This window comes from Myxine glutinosa, chromosome 4 (genome assembly GCF_964187855.1).
Source record: "Myxine glutinosa chromosome 4, kmMyxGlut1.1, whole genome shotgun sequence".
Classification (NCBI taxonomy): Eukaryota; Metazoa; Chordata; class Myxini; order Myxiniformes; family Myxinidae; genus Myxine; species Myxine glutinosa.
The window spans coordinates 195,803,545-195,825,924 of NC_136264.1; the positions used below are offsets into that span (position 1 = coordinate 195,803,545).

Here is a 22,380-nt window from a genome sequence, read left to right on the forward strand (position 1 = left end):
GTTTGGTCTGTAGTTGAGGGGATCCGTTTTTGCACCTTTTTATATAGTGCATGATGTTGGTGGATTTCCAAGCAGATGGAAGATGGCCTCGCACAAATGACAAGGTGAAAAGGGCAGAAAGAGGAAATATGAGAGCAGCAGAGGAGGTTTATAGGACACACGAGGTGATCCGATCCAGTTGCAAAGTCAGAGTTGATGGTTGAAAGAACCTTGTCCTTCTCAAGTGCAAAAGTTGTGAAGAGTCCAGGAGCAAGTGTGTATGACAAGGAAGGATGCTAGTGAGGGGATGGGGACACAAGATTTGGAAGCAAACACAGAATTGAGGCATTCGGCCTTCTCACAAGCAGATAATGTTGTGGTGCCATTTGAAGGGATGGAGGGGAGTATACACCAGAAACAGACTTAACAAGGCACCAGCAAGTTTTCGAGGGAGACAATTAAAAAAATTCAATCTTGTGGTTGGACATAGTCACGTGAAAAAGTAAGTACACCCCATGTAAAGTTTTGACTTTTTCAACACATTTCAATATACAGCTATTAGATCTTCATTTCAACAATATTGATAGATAAAGGTGATATAATATAACAAATATCATGAAACGTTTACATTTTGTAGTCCATTGTATAATTTAAATAAACATAAATGCAAATTTTGCATGTGGAAAAAGTAAGTGCACCCTTGGCTCTAATAGGTGGTATTGCCCCCTTTGGCAGAAACGACCTCAAGTAGGCGTTTCTTATAACTGTCTACCAGTCTCTGACATCGACTGGGAGAAATTTTTGCCCACTCCTCCATGCAGAATTCTTTCAGCTGTGCGATGTTTGAGGGGTTTCTTGCATGCACAGCTCGTTTCAAATCCCCCCACAACATCTCGATGGGATTTAGATCCGGGCTTTGACTTGGCCATTCCAGAACCCTCCATTTCTTTCTTTTCAGCCATTCCTTGGTGGATTTACTGGTATGTTTAGGGTCATTGTCATGTTTCAAGGTCCACCTTCGGTCGAGCTTCAACTTTCCGACAGATGGCCTCACATTATCCTCAGGCACCTTCTGGTACAATGAAGAATTCATAGTGGATTCTATGATGGTGAGCTGCCCAGGCCCTGATGCAGCAAAGCTGCCCCAAACCATAATATTTCCACCACCATGCTTTACAGTTGGTATCAGGTTCTTGTGGTAAAATGCTGTCTTTGGTTTTCGCCAAACATGTCTTCTGGTACTGTGGCCAAATAGCTCTACCTTTGACTCATCTGTCCAGAGTACATTGTTCCAGAAGTGCTCGTCTTTGCCTAGATGTTCATTGGCAAACTTTAGTCTTGACCTGATGTTCTTTCTGGACAGCAAAGGTTTCCTCCTGGCACACCACCCATGTAGATCAAATTTGTGCAGCCACTTTCTTCTGGTAGACTCGTGCACTTTGACCAACAGTGGCAAGAGCTACCTGTAGGTCCCGTGATGACATTCTGGGGTTCTTAGAGACTTCTTTTAGCATCTTGCGGTCTGCTCTCGGGTTGAACTTGCTGGGGCAGCCTGGCCTGAACAAGTTGGCAGTTGTTTGGAATCTTCTCCACTTGTAGATGACCTTCCGGACAGTCGAATGATTTATTTCAAATTGTTTGGAGATCTTTTTAAATCCCTTCCCAGACTCTTAGGCATCTATAACCTTTCTGAAGGCCTCGGAGAGCTCTTTTGATCTAGGCATGGTGACGCCGCACACTTCAACAACAAAGAGCAAACCAAACTAAATGTCTGAGGTTTAAATAAGACAGGTTCCTCCAAGATCCTCTCTGACGATGTTCTATTCATTTGCACCTGATCTGGTGCACCTGATTCTAATTTTAGGTATTTGAAGTAGTGATAAATGTAGGGGTGTACTTACTTTTTCACGTGGCTGTATGTTGTTTTCTGACTCTCCTGAGAGTGGACGCACACTTGTTGCGTACTTTTTGGAATGCACCGACATTGCTTGTAGTCGGATTTGGAAGAGAAGGCAAGTTGTTTCAGGGCAACTGCCTCATCACAAGATTGAGTGTACCATGGGAGGGAAGAACGGTAGGATAATTGAAGATGAGATGGGATGAATCTGTGCATGAGTAAGAGCAGGATTCTGTGGAAGAATTTCCAGTCTGAGTTAACATCAGGGGCAGTAGATATTGGAGATTTGCCTGAGTGATTACATAGATTCCTCGAAAAAAGTACTGGGAATCGAATCGATTGTACCTTACCTGGTAGAGAATTATTCGTTGGGGGATCAGCAACAAAGTAAATGGGCAATCTAGAGTAGAAAGGGGAAGAGTGAGAGAGAAAAAGTAAATATGGAGATGGATGACAGAAAATGAAAGTATTTTAATGGAATTTTGGGGAAATATGACCGGAAGAGGATGACATGACACAAGACAGATGGTGTAAGAGGTCGCTGAGCGGTGAAAGTTCGAGTTTGGATTGAAAGAGGATTTGTGAGTCATTGTATGGTAAAATTAAAGAGAGGAGTAAAGGCAGAAAAGCAAATAGCTTCAGATGGAAGAGACAATTACTATTTTGAGACCATTCTCCCCATTAGATTACGTGGAGCCTGTTGCTGGGAAATTTAACATTATTTTCTCACGAATGGAAACTGTCCTATCAAAGTTTGCACTTCACCAGGTGAGTACAAAAAATGGGGTGAGGATGTGTATTTTCGGTCATAGTTTGCACAGAGTCCAGAGGAGGTCCTCCTGGGAAATAAAGGAAGGACCACCACAGTTGCAGGCCAAAGGAAACACAATAATGTGCAGCCAAGTCCAGACCAGCTCGTCCAGGATGTCACAATGGTGGGAGTGTCATTGAAATTGAACCAAAGGGATACAGGTTTGCCATATAGGATTTACATTCAACAAAGTTCAGAATGAACAATCGCCGTTAAACAATTATCTGCTCCCTCAACAATACCTATTTCTCCCTCCCCCTCCCCTCGTGAGACCCCTATTTCTCCCTCCCCTCCCCTAGTGAGAGCCCTATTTCTCCCTCCCCCTCCCCTAGTGAGAGCCCTATTTCTCCCTCCCCCTCCCCTAGTGAGAGCCCTATTTCTCCCTCCCCTCCCCTAGTGAGAGCCCTATTTCTCCCTCCCCCTCCCCTAGTGAGAGCCATATTTCTCCCTCCCCCTCCCCTAGTAAGAGCCATATTTCTCCCTCCCCCTCCCCTAGTGAGAGCCCTATTTCTCCCTCCCCCTCCCCGAGTGAGAGCCATATTTCTCCCTCCCCCTCCCCGAGTGAGAGCCCTATTTCTCCCTCCCCCTCCCCTAGTGAGAGCCCTATTTCTCCCTCCCCCTCCCCTAGTGAGAGCCCTATTTCTCCCTCCCCCTCCCCTAGTGAGAGCCCTATTTCTCCCTCCCTCTCCCCTAGTGAGAGCCCTATTTCTCCCTCCCCCTCCCCTCGTGAGAGCCCTATTTCCCCCTCCCCGAGTGAGAGCCCTATTTCTCCCTCCCCCTCCCCTAGTGAGAGCCCTATTTCTCCCTCCCCCTCCCCTAGTGAGAGCCCTATTTCTCCCCCCCCCCCTCCCCTAGTGAGAGCCCTATTTCTCCCTCCCCCTCCCCTAGTGAGAGCCCTATTTCTCCCTCCCCCTCCCCGAGTGAGAGCCCTATTTCTCCCTCCCCCTCCTCGAGTGAGAGCCCTATTTCTCCCTCCCCTTCCCCTAGTGAGAGCCCTATTTCTCCCTCCCCGTCCCCTAGTGAGAGCCCTATTTCTCCCTCCCCCTCCCCTAGTGAGAGCCCTATTTCTCTCTCCCCCTCCCCTAGCGAGAGCCCTATTTCTCCCTCCCCCTCCCCTAGCGAGAGCCCTATTTCTCCCTCCCCCTCCCCTAGTGAGAGCCCTATTTCTCCCTCCCCTTCCCCTAGTGAGAGCCCTATTTCTCCCTCCCCGTCCCCTAGTGAGAGCCCTATTTCTCCCTCCCCCTCCCCTAGTTAGAGCCCTATTTCTCCCTCCCCGTCCCCTCGTGAGAGCCCTATTTCTCCCTCCCCCTCCCCTAGTGAGAGCCCTATTTCTCCCTCCCCTTCCCCTAGTGAGAGCCCTATTTCTCCCTCCCCGTCCCCTAGTGAGAGCCCTATTTCTCCCTCCCTCTCCCCTAGTGAGAGCCCTATTTCTCCCTCCCCCTCCCCTAGTGAGAGCCCTATTTCTCCCTCCCTCTCCCCTAGTGAGAGCCCTATTTCTCCCTCCCCTTCCCCTAGTGAGAGCCCTATTTCTCCCTCCCCGTCCCCTAGTGAGAGCCCTATTTCTCCCTCCCCCTCCCCTAGTGAGAGCCCTATTTCTCCCTCCCCGTCCCCTAGTGAGAGCCCTATTTCTCCCTCCCCCTCCCCTAGTGAGAGCCCTATTTCTCCCTCCCCTTCCCCTAGTGAGAGCCCTATTTCTCCCTCCCTCTCCCCTAGTGAGAGCCCTATTTCTCCCTCCCCCTCCCCTAGTGAGAGCCCTATTTCTCCCTCCCTCTCCCCTAGTGAGAGCCCTATTTCTCCCCCCCCCCCTTGCCCTAGTGAGAGCCCTATTTCTCCCTCCCCGTCCCCTAGTGAGAGCCCTATTTCTCCCTCCCTCTCCCCTAGTGAGAGCCCTATTTCTCCCTCCCCCTCCCCTAGTGAGAGCCCTATTTCTCCCTCCCCCTCCCCTAGTGAGAGCCATATTTCTCTCTCCCCCTCCCCTAGCGAGAGCCCTATTTCTCCCTCCCTCTCCCCTAGTGAGAGCCCTATCTCTCCCTCCCTCTCCCCTAGTGAGAGCCCTATTTCTCCCTCCCCCTCCCCTAGTGAGAGCCCTATTTCTCTCTCCCCCTCCCCTAGCGAGAGCCCTATTTCTCCCTCCCTCTCCCCTAGTGAGAGCCCTATCTCTCCCTCCCTCTCCCCTAGCAAAAGATTCAGAAGAACGAAAAGTCCCCATGGACCCAAAAGTCCATGAGGATCGAAAAGATCCAGAAGGCCCAAAAGTCCCCGATGACTCAAACAGGGATGCTTTGCCTTTGGTCCCACTAATCGGTCGGAAAAGGGATTCAAAATGCACAAATTCCTCACAAATGCCGAATGAAGGAAATTGTCGGAGGACTAAGTGAGGCGACTGCGATGGAAACCGACTTTGTCGTCATTTCTGTATCAAGTACGTCATCATCCGTTGTCGGCCTATGTATCTATGTGTGTGTGGTGTTTTGTTTGTACTTCGAACCAGATCGTAAAGGTTTTCACTGCCTTGAGATTTGAAACCTGTGCTTAAGAATACTAGACCAGGAGAGATGGACATACTCGTTGTCTTTCTGGTGTTCCACAGGTTGTGTGATTCTGATTAATCAATGTGTGTGTGTGTGTGTGTGTGTGTGTGTGTGTGTGTGTGTGTGTGTGTGTGTGTGTGTGTGTACCGTCTCTCGGATAGACGACGTTAAGCCGGGCGTCCCGTCTGCTATCATTAGTTGATGGACGTTAAAGATCCCATGGTGTCCTTCGATCACCAACTGCTGTTGGCGAGTTCGAGTTGGTCGGCGAGTTATCACCGATATCCTGAACAAATTACAAATTCCTGTCATGACCAACTGCTGGGAAGGCAATGGCAAACCACCTATAGTATCACTTTCACCCAGCAGCCAAAGACCTGCCTTCAAGCAGAGCACACAATCAATCAACACACAATCAATGAATCAATCACTCAATTAATCAATCAATCAATCATTCAATCACTCACTCAATTATTCAATCATTCACTCAATGAATCACTCACTCAATCAATCACTCAATGCATCAACCAATTAATCACTCACTCAATGAATTAATCAATCACTCACTCAATGAATCAATCAATCACTCAATCACTCACTCAATGAATCAATCACTCAATCAATCACTCACTCAATGAATCGATCAATCACTCAATAAAAATCAATTACTCACTCAATGAAGCAATCAATCAATTACTCACTCAATGAATGAATCAATTCAATACTCACTCAATGAATGAATCATTCAATCACTCAATAAAAATCAATTACTCACTCAATGAATCGATCAATCAATCAATTACTCACTCAATGAAGCAATCAATCAATTACTCACTCAATGAATGAATCATTCAATCACTCAATCTTCTGAAGGTCTTTTCCTTTTTTTCATTCACAATTGTTATCGATTCTAATTCTCTACTCTCTTGATGGTGTGCGCATCTGGTGTGAATATTGTACCTCCATTTCTTTCACTTTCCTTCCACTTATTTCAAATCCTCCATTCTGTGACTACCTGTTAACCCATGTGTACTTACTCGCTCTGTACATCTCGAAGGTACTCATAGTCATCAGTGTGAAGTGTGAACCTTTACTCGTGTATTACACTTCATTGGTCCCGCGGTTTCTGTGATATATTTTAAAGGTTAAATAAATTCCGTCTAATTGTATGCTTCTTCTGACGCCGCGATGATGTTCTCCATTTGAACGAGGACCATTTGATTAAAAAGGAAAGGCCAAGTAATTGAAGGAGAGAAGTGTTTGGAGCAGGGATATTTAAAAGGAAGAGAGTGAAGGAATAATCGAGAAGTTTTAAGAATGATGGGGTCAGGAATGAATTATTGAGACTTGAGAGAATGAGTGTAACGGGTATGGAGGAGGGCTATAGTGGGAGGAGTGAAAAGATGGGAGGAGCGATAGAGTGGGAGGAGCGATAGAGTGGGAGGAGCGATAGAGTGGGAGGAGCGATAGAGTGGGAAGAGCGATAGAGTGGGAGGAGCGATAGAGTGGGAGGAGCGATAGAGTGGGAGGAGCGATAGAGTGGGAGGAGCGATAGAGTGGGAGGAGCGATAGAAGGGGAGGAGCGATAGAAGGAGAGGAGCGATAGAGTGGGAGGAGCGATAGAGTGGTAGGAGGGTCACTCACTGTCCGGGTAAAATGTTCATTCGTTTGTAAATCGAATAAAAGCTTAGTTGTTTCCACTGTGTTTGGTTGTTTTTAGTGTTAAATCGCATTTAAAATGTTTAATTTGCGGTGGTAGGGAATAAATATGATCTTTGTGACAATGTAAAGTCGAGATCTTGTGAAATTAAAAATAATTGTAAAAATTGTAATGTTGGGGATGGAGTAGGTGGAGTCGCTGTTTACTGTTTAGTGAGTTCGAAGTGGTACTGGTTGGTACTGGTACTGGTGCTTGTGCTGGTACTGGTGGTGGTAGTGGTAGTGGGTGTGAGAGAGTCAGGTTAAGTGATAATTTTATTGTTAAACGGGTGGTGTATAAGGTGGTAGAATTGTTCCCTCATCATGGATCCCCGGGTGCGGGAGGCTCTTGAGCGGACTGAACACGAGCGCACCGACCAGGTGAGATTTATTATTATGTTTATTATTATTATTATTATTGTTATTATTATTATTATTATTATTTGTTGTTGTATGAATGACGTCAGACTGTGCATCGTACGTGTTAAAATTTAATTTGGTAGTAATTCTGAGGAAAACTTCACAATGGGTAAGAGTTTGATAAAATAAAAAAAAAGGATTATTGTTTGCATTATTGTTGTGATTATGATTATTATGGTGATGTTCGCGCTCAATAGATCTCCATGTTTGATTATATCTTGATTTCCAGTCGACGTGTGGAAAAACAAACGACCCGTGAATTGATTTAAGTTATTTCATTTTCCTCACGTCCTCTGATTATTCCGGGGGGAGAAGAGGGGGGGCTGGGGGTATGATCTTTTCTTAATTCTCCTCTCTTCCCCCTCTCCCCCCTCGCCTTCCTTTCCCCCAATTCCCTCGTGGAACTTGATTCCAAACTACAGTTTAAATGTCTTAGCTTTTTGCGAATTTGTGCTTCAATTTTTTTTCTTGATTATAATTTAATATTGGATGAGGTTCTTGACCTCAACAGCATTAAACATGTTTGTCAAAAAATAAATGGAGAGCGAGGAGTCCTCTTGCTCCTGTCTTTATTTTATTAGCCCTACTGATTTTCTGGGTAGTATTTTGGTGCCTGCAAAGTTTCCTTGAAAACTTTTACATTCAACCACATCATTTGGAGGAGGGGGAGGGCGGGGGGGGGGATCACTCGCAGACACCATGAGCCTGCCAGGGCATCACTCGCAGACACCATGAGCCTGCCAGGGCATCACTCGCAGACACCACGAGCCTGCCAGGGCATCACTCGCAGACACCACAGGCCTGCCAGGGCATCACTCGCAGACACCACGGGCCTGCCAGGGCATCACTCGCAGACACCCTGGGCCTGCCAGGGCATCACAGGCACCATGGGCCTGCCAGGGCAACATAAGTGGGCAGGGCATCATGGGCATCACTATGGACAGGCCACCACCTGCACACCATTACCCCTTCCATGAGAGATTGATATGCTGGATTTTGACTTTTACCACTTCGTACGTAAGTTTAGATAATGGCCCTCACATGATGAATATGAATGAATGAATGATCGTTTTTAAAGCCATTTTCCCCACTAGAGTGGGGGTTAGCCCATGACAATCATGGTTCCCTGCTTGAGGCAATGTTTTTATGGCCGGATGCCCTTCCTGACGCCAACCCTTAGTCGCCTCTTACGATGCGCAGGGATACGGTGTACCTATTCTAAACCGGGGTACACACCGTGAATGAATGCCTCCCATGATGAAAGCCTTTATTTCTGTATACAGAGTAACAACTTGGGATTGTGGTCGCATGTTTGATTCCATATAACTCTTTGTATGTTCTTCCAAGAAAGTTTATAATAATGGTGAATATTTCTCAACACCTTCTTTTAAATTGATTCATAGAAACTTTACATCTCCTTTGAAATTCACCCACTGTGAAATACCATGAACATGTAATTTATTTATTATTATTACGTTTTGAGAAGGTCTGAATGAGGGAAATACCCGAACAATCTAGAAATGAGTAACGCTTTGCCATTGTACAAGTTTAACTGTATGTACTTGTTTTCCTATTTTGACTGAAAATGTAACTTCAGTAATGCGTGTAACTTTTTACCACATTATTCAAGAGTTAAAACACCATGGTAACTGAGACAATGGTCAACTCTTATCACGTTCGACACCATGGTTACTGCATGCAGTGTGTGTGTGTGCATGTTGTGTATCACAAAGCTCCGTTGTAGAAGTAATCCCGATTTCACCAAGATACGGTCTTATCTCAAGATTTGTTTGCTGCAACTCTCAACTTGTACAATTGGATCATTTACACAATTATTTTATTATTAAATCTTCATAGTGACCTTTCTGATTAAACATTTATCAGCCTAACCCGTAACCCTAACCCTGCGTCACATATTCCAACACTGTGGGTGTTACTTCCAATTCCCTGGGACAAAACGTCAAAACGAGAAACACCCACGTACTATATTATGGGCAAACTAACATCGGATCGTATAAATCTTGATTTGAAAGCAGGAATAGAAAAACACTCCATTGGGACATTGTTGGTTGAGGAGGAGGAAGAGGAGGACGTCATCATTGGAGGATCAAATTATCACATCCTTCCGAGATTGAAAGAAAAGGCAAATTCTAAACATTTCTTGTGAAACTGCCAAAATCAAGTCTCTCTGCTCACCTTCACTCCTTCATTCCTCTTTTTCTCCCACCTATGGAACAAACTCCCTCACTCTCTTCAATCCCACTCATCCCTCCAGGTCTTTAAAACAGCTGTTCACCACCATCTCTTATCTTCCCACATCCAAAACCTTGATCTTTTCTACCCCCGTTAATACACCCCAGATCCACTTTTCTGAAACACCGACTTCTTTCCTGGAAGTCCTAGCAGTGTCCATGTTTTTTTTTGGTTTTTTTTTACCTCTTCCACCCCCACCCCCACCCCCATTCCCACGCCTCCTCCCCCCCCCAAGCCCTCTCCCTCCCACAGATCTCCCGATGTCCCTGCTCTCAAATGTTGTACTTGTGTGCTTCCCTCTCTCTCCCCATCTTGTCTCCCGCTCCCTTGATTTCGTCTTATGTGTCCGTTTTCTTTTTCTTTTTGGCATTAATGTTAGCTCGTACACGAGCCTCAATCTTGTATACAAAAAATAATAAATAAATAAAATGTGATAATTATTAGATCTGATCACTTTACATCGCCCTGTGACAGTAATACACCGTTTAGAGTAAATGTGACTTTGGTGCATTTTCTACTAATTTGTGTGGAGGCGGCCGCGTCCGCGTCATGTCCACGAGTTACTGTGAAATGCACGCACAGGTATCAAGAGGTGTCCGACAGAATGGTGCGGAGGTGGCATCTTTCACTGAGGTCAGCTGTCTAGGCTGGCTTTGACTATAAACTGTCATTTTCTTAAAGGACAAATTTGAAGACAAAATAATTTTTTTAATTTTGAAAAAAGATTAAAAGGACAAATTTGAAAACAAGATGGGTTTGAGGTTGTGAGCTTGATGTGCTGGAAGTCACGTGAATTTGTATAAATTGAGGGACCTTGTTTGATTTGTCGATTATGGCTTTTGCAACCAATCTATATAATAATAGCGTAAGGGACTCGACTTTGTTATCCCTTTTACGCCGCACCCAGTGACCCGATGCCCACGGCACTAATGGATTTACGATCTACGAACCGCGCTCTTTGTTTATCACGTACAGGCATACTCGAAAAATCTGAATTAGCCGACGTTGGGGCCCAAAAGCATCCGATTAACTGCCGATACGACGCCATCTTACGATGCCATCGTATTGGCGTCTGCTGGGCGAAGGCGAAGCAAGCCGTCCGCTGATTGGACAGGCGAAGACGAAAGCAAGCCGTCCACTGAGTGGACAATCCCAGAGTGGTGCTATGCCGATTCCTATTACGAATCCATTCATTTTTCAAAAGTATATCGTATCGTTGTCATTTAAGTAGATTGCAAATAATACGTTGTTCATATACGCACTCTTCATTCTCATCTTTCTTCCTAACTCTTACTCGGACAAGCAAATCCCCTGTGCCATCCATAATGGTACACTCTATCCACACCACATCCTCCCTTCCGTGGATGTTCCACGGGTTTCGGCTAGTCTGTATAATAATAGCGTAAGGACTCGACTTTGTTATCCCTTTTACGCCGCACCCAGTGACCCGATGCCCACGGCACTAATGGATTTACGATCTACGAACCGCACTCTTTGTTTACCACGTACAGCCATAATCGAAAAATCTGAATTAGCCGACGTTGGGGCCCAAAAGCATCCGATTAACTGCCGATACGACGCCATCTTACGACGCCATCGTATTGGCGTCTGCTGGGCGAAGGCGAAGCAAGCCGTCCGCTGATTGGACAGGCGAAGACGAAAGCAAGCCGTCCACTGAGTGGACAATCCAGAGCATGCATTTGTGCCGGTGTCGGCGATCGTTGTTCATATACGCACTCTTCATTCTCATCTTTCTTCCTAACTCTTACTCGGACAAGCAAATCCCCTATGCCATCCATAATGGTACACTCTATCCATACACCACACCCTCCCTTCTGTGGATGTTCCACGGGTTTCGGCTAGTGTATAATATTTACCTCCGCCACTAAAGGTGGGTGGAGGTTATGTTTTCACCCCTGTCTGTTTGTCTGTCTGTTTGTTACTTGCAAAATCGAAGATTTTTCAAGTATATTGGTCGGTTGCATTTGTTTGTCTGTTTGTCTGTTTGTTACTTGCCGGAAAAGATTCCGGCAAGTATGTTGATCGGTTGGTTTGTCTGTCTGTTTGTCTGCGCGAAGCACTACGTCTACACCGTTGCACGTAGAATCGCCAAATTTACACACATATTTGTCTTGCCCTGGAATAGACTGTGCCCAATTTTTAACTCTCTTGGCCCAAGGCCTCCATTATGACGTCATAATTTGATAATTCGACAAGTACAAAACTTCATCCAATCAAGATGCAATTTCTTGAGCGCCATGTCGGCATAAACTGGTGGTGAAAAAAATAATAATGATGACGTCATCGGTCACGTGGTTCGGCCACCATCTTGGGAAAAGCGAAAAATTTTGCACCTCTATCTCTGAAAGTGCTGAATAGAAAAAATTGAGACATGGCTCATTGTAAAGAACTCTCCATGGGGAATAAAATATGTTAATGATGTATTGGTGCCTCCATTATGACGTCATAATTCGACAAGTACAAAACTTCATCCGATCAAGATAAAATTTCTTGAGCATCAAGGAATAAATTAGTTTAGAAAACAAATAATGATGACGTCATCTGTCACGTGGCTCGGCCGCCATATTTGTCCAAAATGGCCGATAAAAAAGAACATCCCGGCAAGTCCTCGGTCTCTGACCGATTTTTCATCTGTCTGTCTGTCTGTCTGTTTGTCTGTCTGTGCGCAGTACTACATCTACATCGTTGCACATAGCATCGCCATACTTTACACACATATTTGCCTTGCCCTGGAATAGACTGTGCCCAATTTTTAACTCTCTCGGCCCAAGGTCAAGCTCAAGGTCACCAAAACGTGAAATCAGGGGGGTCGAGTTTTCATTTAAAATATATTTCAAACCACTATAACTCTAAAAGTACAAGAGATATGCATACACTTACTGTTACTGACATAAAGGAAGTCGCATACGACATTTCAATTGGCACCATGACCTTTGACCTTGAGTAACCTTGAAAGGTCAAACTCAAGGTCAAAATTGTTTTTTTTACTAATAACTCTGTCAAACATTATCCGATTCCCTTCTAACCAACACCCCTGAAACAAAAAGTAAATTCCAGCAAGTACTCGGTCTCTGACCGATTTTTCATCTGTTTGTCTGTCTGTGTCTGTCTGTCTGCCACCGGCCTACAGGTCACAATTCTAAAACCGATCGTCACAAAACTTCACCAAGTTGTAGAGGTCGTCCCAATTGAGAAGCCTATTGATTTTGAGGTCAAAGGTCAAAGATCATCTGGAGGTCAAATTTCTAAAATCGCCATTTATAATCCGATTGACTTGAAAATTGCACAGCATTTGTATATTGAGTCACTAAATTGAAAAACCAACTATTTCTTCGATCAAAAGGTCAAAGGTCAACCCAAGGTCAAACTTCCAAAATCATGAATTTTCATCTAAAAACCCATCAATTTTCATCCGATTGACTTGAAAATTGAACAGCATTTGCATAACACCTCACTGAATTGGGAAACCAACGTTTTTAAAAGGTCAAAGGTCAACTCAAGGTCAAACTTCTAAAATCATCATTTTCATCTAAAAAAATCGTCACTTTTCATCCTATTGACCCGAGCTTTGATCAAGATCGTCAATTTTAATCTTGATGAAATGGACAATTTGCTGTATTAATGGAAATCTTTGGGGGGGGGGGGGATTTTGCAAGTATCATGCTCTGCATCACGTCTTCTTGTTTGTTTGTTTGTGAACAAAATATCTCAAAAAGTAGTGGACGGATTCAGACGAAATTTGGCAGAGATGTAGTATATGTCACATTGACTAAACGATTAGATTTTGGTGAAGATCCGGATTCCGATCTGGCTACTAGAATTTTCTAAGTGATTCTTCACCATTGGGTGATCGGGCCAAAAACGATACATAGCAGGATATCTCAAAAAGTTGTGGACAGATTTGGACGAAACTTGGTGGACCCGTTGGGTGTCTGACGAGGACAAATGGTTTCGATTTTGGTGAAGATCTGAATATGGATTTGGATTTGAGAATTATTTAATTTTTTTGGGTGATTCTTCACCATTGGGAGATAGGGCCAAAAATTATACATTGCGGGATATCTCTAAAAGTTATGGATGGATTTGGACGAAACCTGGTGGACAGGTTGTGTGTTTGACAAGGAAGAATCGATTCAATTTTGGTGAAGATCTGAATATGGATTCGGATATTAGAATTATTTTAAAAATTTTAAGTGATTCTTCAACATTGAGTGATATGGTTAAGCAGGTGGAGGTATGCTCTCTACTGAGTGCCGGTCTAGTCTTCTTATTTATTGATTTGCTTTGGCAAAAGCACAAGTTCCTGCAAATATCGTTTCGTCATTGCTGGGCCTCTGACTGTGTGGGCAAACCATCTCCCTGTCATAGTTTCTTATTCTTATTCCTGAAAGGTCTGGTTTCCTGTCTTGTGACGTCATCCCACCTACATGATGTCTGTACCAAACCGACGGCCAGAGACTTATTATTAAGGCCAACTGGATAAATTTACTTTCTTGTGTTTCTTTTTCATTGACATTGTTAAAATCATTACCTCCGCCACCAAAGGTGGAAAGAGGCTATGTTTTCACCCCTGTCTGTCTGTTTGCTTGTCTGTGAGCAGGATATCTCAAAAAGTTATGCATGGATTTGGACAACATTTGGTGGACAGGTTGGGTGGGTGCCAGGAACAAATTAATTTGATTTGGTGAAGATGCGGATCCGAAAATCTTATAAGTGATTCTTCAGCATTAAGAGATAGGGCCAAAAACTATATAGGGCCTGACGTTTCAAAAAGTTATGGATGGGTTATGACAAAACTTAGTGGATGCCTTGGTTAGGTGACGAGAACCAACCCTATTAGATTTTGGGTCAGGTCCAGATCCAGATTTGGCCTATCGGTGGATTCAAAGCTTAAACTGTTCAGCCTGGCTTAGGTGTGTGCTCTGCCGAGTGCCCTCCTAGTTATTGGCTTCATTTATCAGTAATCGATCGTAAATTTACATGTAATTGCGAATCTATAGTTGCTTGGTGACTCGTAATTAATTATTTTGAAATGCTTCTCGATGTCATTCCCAATAGGCCCACTTATTTTTAAATTTGCTTTAATGGAATGTGGGCAGCACTATTTATCCGGCATCCAACCTGCTGAGTGATGTTATTTCCCATTCTTTTCCTAATGTACATATAATGCGAGTTCTCCTTGTTGAAGTGGATGATCTCCATTCCGTTAAGAGAAGTTAAAAAAAAAATTTTTTGGGGGGTTTTTAAAACTTCTCTTGGAAGAGAAATAAAATTATAAATAAGAGAAATATAAATATAAATATAAATATAAATATAAATATATATAAATAAAATATAAATATAAATATAAATAAATAAGAAGAGAAAAAAAAAAAAAAAAAACTAAAAAAACTAAAAAAAAAAAACTAAAAAAAACTAAAAAAAACTAAAAATAAAAAAATAAAAAAAAATAAAAAAAAATAAAAAAAATAAACTTCCATCTTCGACACAGACTGGAGACCTTGATGTCACGTGGTTATCAAGTGGTTCGTCCGTGTTACCTTGCACTCCCCTCTGCCCTGACAGCATCACGTTAGAAATGTCCTCATGCATTTAGCATGAGGCAAATCGATCATTTCAGACGTCTACTAAAAGTTCTCGATTAGTGCTTGAAAATTATAAGCACGGGGTAAAGCAGAATGCGGGATGCATCGGTGGTGAAAAGGTCTCAGAACGTCGTCCAGTGCATCGGCCACAAATGGAGGAGAGGAACCAAGGGAAGTTTTAAACATCGCATCTTTACGAAGTATAACGTTTATGGCATTTTGTTTCTGTATGCAAAATTAAGGTGCGTGGAAGAGTGTGGTGGTTTGGGGGTAAAATGTCGATGCACGGGCAGTGGGGCCACAGGTGGACCTCGGCAAGTGAACGAACGAACAGGAAATAGGACAATAGAGAGGAAATGCAGTCACCTGCAAGTAAGAGCTTTGGCTTTGCTTCAGTGGGGTTAACGTGGGTATAAAACATCATGGATATGGATTGGGGGGGAAGGGGGTGACATGAGAAATGCTGATGTGAGGGTTGTTAGTTGCATTGAAGCTATGGAGGGAAGAATGGAATTGAACAGCCTCAGGGACTCGGTGTCACGAACAGGTAAAAAGAGGAATTAGAGTGGAGGTGGGTGGTAAACCAGGAAGCAACGAAGATAGGAAGTACAACTTCCCTTAGGAGGTTTTGTCATTTCCTTGCTCCTCCCACATTTGCCTCCACTTCCAGAGGGAATTTAATAATGTTCACCTTTTTTTTTTTTTTTTTTTTTTTTTTTTTAGGATACTGAATCGAGGCTCGTGAAAGAGCTGACATTTACTTCACAAACAAATCAACCAGACAAACAAAATATACAAAAAGAGGGAGCGGAAGACAAGATGGGGAGAGAAGGGGAAGCACACAAACACTTGAGAGCACACAACATTTCAGAGCAGGGAGATGTGTGGGAGGGAGAGGGCTTGGGGGAGGAGGCGTGGGAAGGGGGGGGGGGTGGGTGGGAGAAGTATAAAACACAAGGACTTCCAGGACAGAAGTTGGTATTTCAAAAAAGTGGAATTGGGGTGAAATTAGCGGGGGTAGAAAAGATCAAGGTTTTGGATGGGGGAAGATAAGAGATGGTGGTGAACAGCTGTTTTAAAGACCTGGAGGGTGGAGTGGGATTGAACAGAGTGAGGGAGTTTGTTCCAGAGGCGGGAGAAAAGAGGCATGAAGGAGTGAAGGTGAGCAGAGAGTCTTGATTTTGGCAGTTTAACCATAAGAGGGTTGCAGGCAGATCTTGTGCGACCTGTAGGAATATTTGCGGGACAGAGCCCAGAGAGAGCTGGGGGGGCAAGGCCAGAGAGGAGTCGGTAGAAGACGGAAAGACCACCAACCTGCCTGCGGTGAGTGAGTGAGAGGCCCTTGGAGTTAGCTTCATCACGGGAGATTCCAATGATTCTGAACGCTTTGGTTTCAACAGCATGAAGACGAGCTTGGTGTGAGGCAGGAGCACCAGCCCAGAGGGGAGAGCAGTATTCCATTGAGCTGCGGATGAAAGCCTTGTATGTGGTGAGGAGCTCAGGTGAGGAGCGGTGTACCGCTGCTTGTAGACCATACCAGGCAGGGCTCACACGTTACCTGCTCCCTCCCTACCATCTAGTAGTGAGTAAATATTGCATGCCCCTCTCTCCACCCCACGACGTCCACTCACTATGATTGGCTTGGTGTCCATACCTTTGAAATGAGATCCTTTAGCAGTGTGTCCTTCAGCCAGATTTAAACCGGCAATCTCTAGGATGCAATTCCCTTGGGCGCACTTCGACAAACTACCATAATATGTTAGTCCTGTTACGTTTGTGGGGGTAGGTAAAAGGATACCGTAGGAAATTTAGCACTGTATAATTAATAGTATGGACCATGTAACGAGCAGAAGAAATCTCGATGTAAATAAGTAGGGAGACTGTAACTTAAGGTTGTTTAAATGTTCTTCACACGGGGCATGAAGCAGTGCTAATTTGTGGTAGGATTAAGGATAATTCCCTCAGTGCATGCTTACCCTCTGTAATCTTTCCCCTAATGCTTTTGCTGCCACGGGGGGCCTTTCTGACTGTCCCCTTATTCCCCGCCTCTCGTGGACGGGGCTTTCTCCTGTTCGGTCCATTGGGGGAGGGGGGGGGGCGAGGCTTAGTCTGACTGGCTTGTCTGCGGTAAAGGTAATTTTAAGGAGGTGCATGGCCGGCTGTGGCAGCATAAACGTTAGGGGAAAGATTACAGAGGGTAAGCACGCACTGGGGAAAATTATCCATAATCCTACCACTAATTAGCACTGCTTCGCCCCCCCATGTGAAGAACATTTAAACAAAGTTAAGTTACAGTTTCCCTACTTACTGTACATCGAGATTTCTCCTACACGTCACGTGGTCCATGCTACTTTTTATACAGTTCTACCTCCCTTGCGGTATTCTTTCACTGACACCCCATAAACGTAACAGTACTAATGCGTTCTCCCCACCTCTCCCCTTCCACTAACAAATTTGTAACTTCTATGTCATAAACTGAGAGGGAACCATGCTTTGCATCTACAGTAGTGAGGATAATACAGGCCGAGGGTTATTTAATAGGACAACAGGCGCTCCAAACTTGAGACCCTAAGATCTTAAGCCAACACCAGACACATTGTACTGTAATAACAGCCATACATATGGGCAAGGCTCGTGTTGGTGAAATCTAGAATTCCTGCGAAATGCATCGTCACAAACGGAACCTCCGTGCTATCTTTAGTTTCAGATCCGCGCAACCTTCGGTAAACTGAGAAAAACAAGTGGCTTATAGTTGCTAAATGCATCATCATTGCTAGTAAACTGTCTAAAGATGAAAGAATTCTAAACAGTCTAAAGTCCAGTTTAATGTCCATCTGAAGGATGGCACACACATTGATGATTCACCCTGCCTGTGGAACACCAGGATGACAATTTATATCTGGGTCGAGATTCAAACCCAGTTTAGATGGCTTAGAGGCGAGTGTGGCCTCCTGCCAGCCGACTAGACCAGTCGAAACGATGTGTTTGATAGAAGGCTGAACAAGCAAATTATTGGTGCAATCACTAATTTGTGGTGCAGAGATCATCACCAATACTCTGCAATGAGTTCTGCAATGTATTTGTATACTGTATCAGGAAATGTAGTGGTGGCCGCATTCATGTGACTTTACCGGACAGTGCAAATGCAGCAGAGCCAGTTTCATTTTTGTGCTTTTGTCAAAATGGGGAATTCTCCAACATGTCAGTTACAACGAATGGTCATTAATGTGAGGTGGGGGAAGGCATTAGTACTAACAGGTCATGGTACCTTGTGGTAGTGTATCCAAGGGAATGGCATCCTAGAGGTTGCAGCTTTAAATCTGACTGAAGGAAACATTGCTAAAGGATTTCATTTCAAAAGTATGGATACCGAGCTAATCATAGTGGGTGGACGTCAGGGTGGTAGGTTGGGACGGACGGCGGTGGGGGTGAGCAATGAGCATGCGATGTTCACTCACTACTTGCCCGCACGGAGAGTGTGATGGGTGAGCAAACCCGACAGAAGCTATATTTATTTTCTACAAGTGGCGCCCCTAATTTTCAATGGTACCCCAGAGTTTCCTAGACCCCTAGGAATACTAACCCACCTTTTAGGGGTGGGTTTTTTCTGCCAATGTCCGAGCTGTACCTCAGATCCAGCTGGATCTTTCGTAATAAATTTTGCATCAATAATGCGAATATAAAGTATGCGAGGTTGACATAAGTTTTGGCCTTGACCCTATTTTTAAGGTCATGACCTAATTATAGACATTTTAACATGTTTCATCATAACTCGACTCAGGTTTGTCTGATCGGAACGATGTTGTCTCGATAACCTAGAACAAGGTGCATTTATGCGTAATTTACATCATACCCCTCCAGGTTAAAGGTCAAGGTCATATGGTGGTCTGGTTAAAAAAATGTTTTTTGTCATCATTCAATTTTGCCAAAGTGGAATCTCAAAGACCAGGTGCTCTTCCAAAATGTCTTTGCATCATAATAGTGTACCTGCACTGAAGTTGTGTACCTGATGTTTGATTAGTACCCTTGACCGACCTTTTTCGGATTGTGACCTAATTAACAAAAAACACATTTTTGATCGTAACTTGAAAACCTTTCCTCCAAATTTGATGATGTTGAGTTTTATGGAAAGATTGCAGAAGGGTCACATTTTTTAAATTTACACTCTCTTCCTAAATGTTGAATGTCAAGGTCATATGGCCATCATTGGATCGTGGGCGCCAGGGGAGGCTTACCCTTGGCGGTCGCTTTGTGATCGCAGATATCTAGTTTATTTTGGCAGTCTGCAAATTATGGCCGCCAACGTTATAGCTCTATAAAACAATTTCATGCGAATACCTTTCAGGTGTAACCATTTGCAGTGACTTCAAGTTTCTCCAAATCCATGTTTGACTTGCGATGGCTGTCGAGTTGATCTTTTCAGTTCCTCCCCTCTTGCTGTGTGAACCAGATGGTGAAGATGAGTGTGGGCATGATATGAAACCATTCGGACGAGTATGAGGCACGTGTTGTGCTGCTTACATTTAAAGCGTTCACTGTTGGTGAGATTCCATGGTCCCCAAAACTAGTTACCAGAACCCCAGAGATGCTGCACCATAGAATTTGCATGGAACAGGTTACATTGCAGAGTACAACATACAAAAACCTGTTGGTAATATTGGTGCTCTTTTATATTCATAACTCCAGTACCGTTCTTGTACCTGATCATTTCAGGAATCCTAACACAGGATATGTCTACATCACAAGCTCTGTTCAAATTATCAAACTCTCTGTATCCACCTTGAATCTGCTGGCATTGTTCACTTTTCTAAAGCGATCTAAAAGCCTCATTTTGTGGAAAAATAAATATCTTGGGATCATTAAATATGGCTGACAACTGAAAATGATAACACAGCTGGTTTGTGCTTGCAAATATCAGCATTACTTAATGGCTCAGTGACTGCAAGTGAAATGGCTGAGCAATTGAAAGACAATTGACTATTTTATTTAACGTACAAATATCAAAGGCTATCGCTGTCGTATACCACACAGTAATATGGAAGGGCACCTGCGATGATGCTGTTCCATGTTTGTTGAACAGCTCGACATTGATCATAAATAAGAATGCTCATCAATCTCATGTGGGAATTCCTTCTTGATTTTTTTTTTTTTTTTTGTGTACAGAGTCGAGCCTCGTGAAAGAGCTAACATTTATCAAACAAACAAAGCAAACAAAGTATATAAAAAGGGGAGCGGTCGACAAGATGGGGAGAGAAGGGGAGGAAGCACACAAACACAACATCTATTTATTACCAATCGTACAAATTATTATTTGTACGATTGGTATTTTAAGTTTTAAATTACCAATTAATTTAATTACCAATTACCAAAGGTAATTATTACCAATCGCATCTGGGAATTCCCATCAGCCACCGAACGTGAAGCGAACAGGCCCTCGCTCCTTCCTCGCCGTCCGCTCCACAAAGCACCGAGATGAGACAAGAGAAGGATGCGTCCGCCAAGAGTGTACACGAACTGCGACTACCCGCGAGGCCACCCAGAGTCTAAAGAGTGCAAGAACCTCGACCGCCTGCGATGTCAGCCACAGTCAAGAGAAGGACGTGCGACTGCACGCTATGAAACCCAGAGCCAAGAGAAGGAAATGTGACTGCTTGTATGAACACCAGGAACCGAGAGAGCTGCGACTGTTCGCTACGAATGTCTGAACCAAGAGTGAGACGTGCGACCACGCTATGCCAGCCACGAACCAAGAGAGTAAATGTGACCGCTCGCTATGCCACAGAGTCGAGAGAGCGAAAATGGCGGGACATGTCCTTTTTTTCCCTCGTGCTGAAACGTTCGATCATGACGTCACGCGTGCGCCAATCAGCGAGTGCCATTGCAGCAGTCCATCGCCCTGACCGATCATCACCTTTTCGGGAGGGGCCTCACGGCCCTCTTCACGCCCATCGAGATGACTCGGCTGGTGGCGTCAGTGGTAGTGTTTGAATGTCCGGATCCGGTCGCTTTATTTAGGGTATTTAGTATAGGTGCGGAATGCGTGACTGGTGTTGCATGTGTCATAAGGAACAAAGGAAAAACCACAGAGGCAATTTACATGCAAGGAATTATTCATGATACCCTAACTAATTAGCGTAACTCCACCCCTCGTATGGAGACAAATATACAACCTTGTGCGACATCCGGCCTGACTTAAGTACATAAAGGTAGCTACACGACATACAGAGCACGCTAATCTATACAATCTACCTGGCCTCAGGTATTCCATTTCCTATCCCCCATAAACGTCACTATATATATATATATATATATATATATATATATATATATATATATATATATATATATATATATATATATATATAGCAGTAAAGTATGTTTGTTTGTTTGTCCTCTTATAACTCGAGAACTACTCATCGCAGAGAAAAACCAAGGCATATTCGGAATCAGTACGTCTCAGAGCAACTACAGCACACCTTAAATTTAAAAAAACTTCGGGTTTTAAAATTAGCGTATTAGCGCAGAAGCGCTAGCAGAAGAGGGAGGGAATCGAAGGGAGGGAGCGCAGCGCTCCCTCTAGCGCTTCGCAGCGCCAGCGCTTCTGTTAGCGTAATTAGCGTATTTCGGAACGTTAATTTTTCGACTTCATTATTCGGAATCAATACGTCCCAGAGAAACTTCGTAATTGTTAATTTTTCAACTTCATCCGATTGACATGGGACCAACGGCATGTGAGAGAGAGTGAAACGTACATGCTACATTTATTTGACGACAATGAGTTCCGACTTCCGGGTTCATGCCGCCAACCCTGTTAGGCGCCTCTTGTGGCACACAGGGAATTACCAGTGAACTGGTACTCAATTTGCCGACCTCGGTAGGATGACAGGCTGAGTCAACCCCCCTGGTGTTAAGGGGAGGAGGAGGGGAGGGGGGAAGAGGAGGGGAGGGGAACGGGGAGGGGGAGGGGAGGGGAATGGGGGTGAGGGTGGAGAGAGGGGAAGGGGGGGGAGAGGGGGGAGGGGGGAGGGGGAAGGGGGGGAGGGGAGGATGTGGGGATGCCGCGGGGGAAGAAGGGCCCCTCCCCCCTCCCCCTCCCCCCTCCCCCCCTCCGCTCCCTTCCCCCTCCCCCTCCCCCTCCCCCTCCCCCCCCGTTTCCCTCCCCTCCTCTTCCCCCTCCCCTCCTCC

General features: G+C 44.5%; 2 protein-coding genes across 2 annotated transcripts in view; one reads left to right on the plus strand and one right to left on the minus strand.

Moving 5' to 3' along the window:
• The window catches only part of TSEN2 (tRNA splicing endonuclease subunit 2), an 841,321-nt gene that overhangs the window by 338,331 nt on the left and 480,610 nt on the right, over positions 1-22,380 (minus strand). The window lies entirely within an intron of this gene.
• Positions 6,840-22,380, plus strand: part of LOC137425607 (rap guanine nucleotide exchange factor 6) — a 159,485-nt gene continuing 143,944 nt past the window's right edge. Inside the window, exon 1 of the mRNA XM_078776842.1 lies at positions 6,840-7,297. Coding sequence (XP_078632968.1) covers positions 7,241-7,297 — 57 coding nt within the window. The 5' untranslated portion in view covers positions 6,840-7,240. The remainder of the gene's footprint in view (positions 7,298-22,380) is intronic.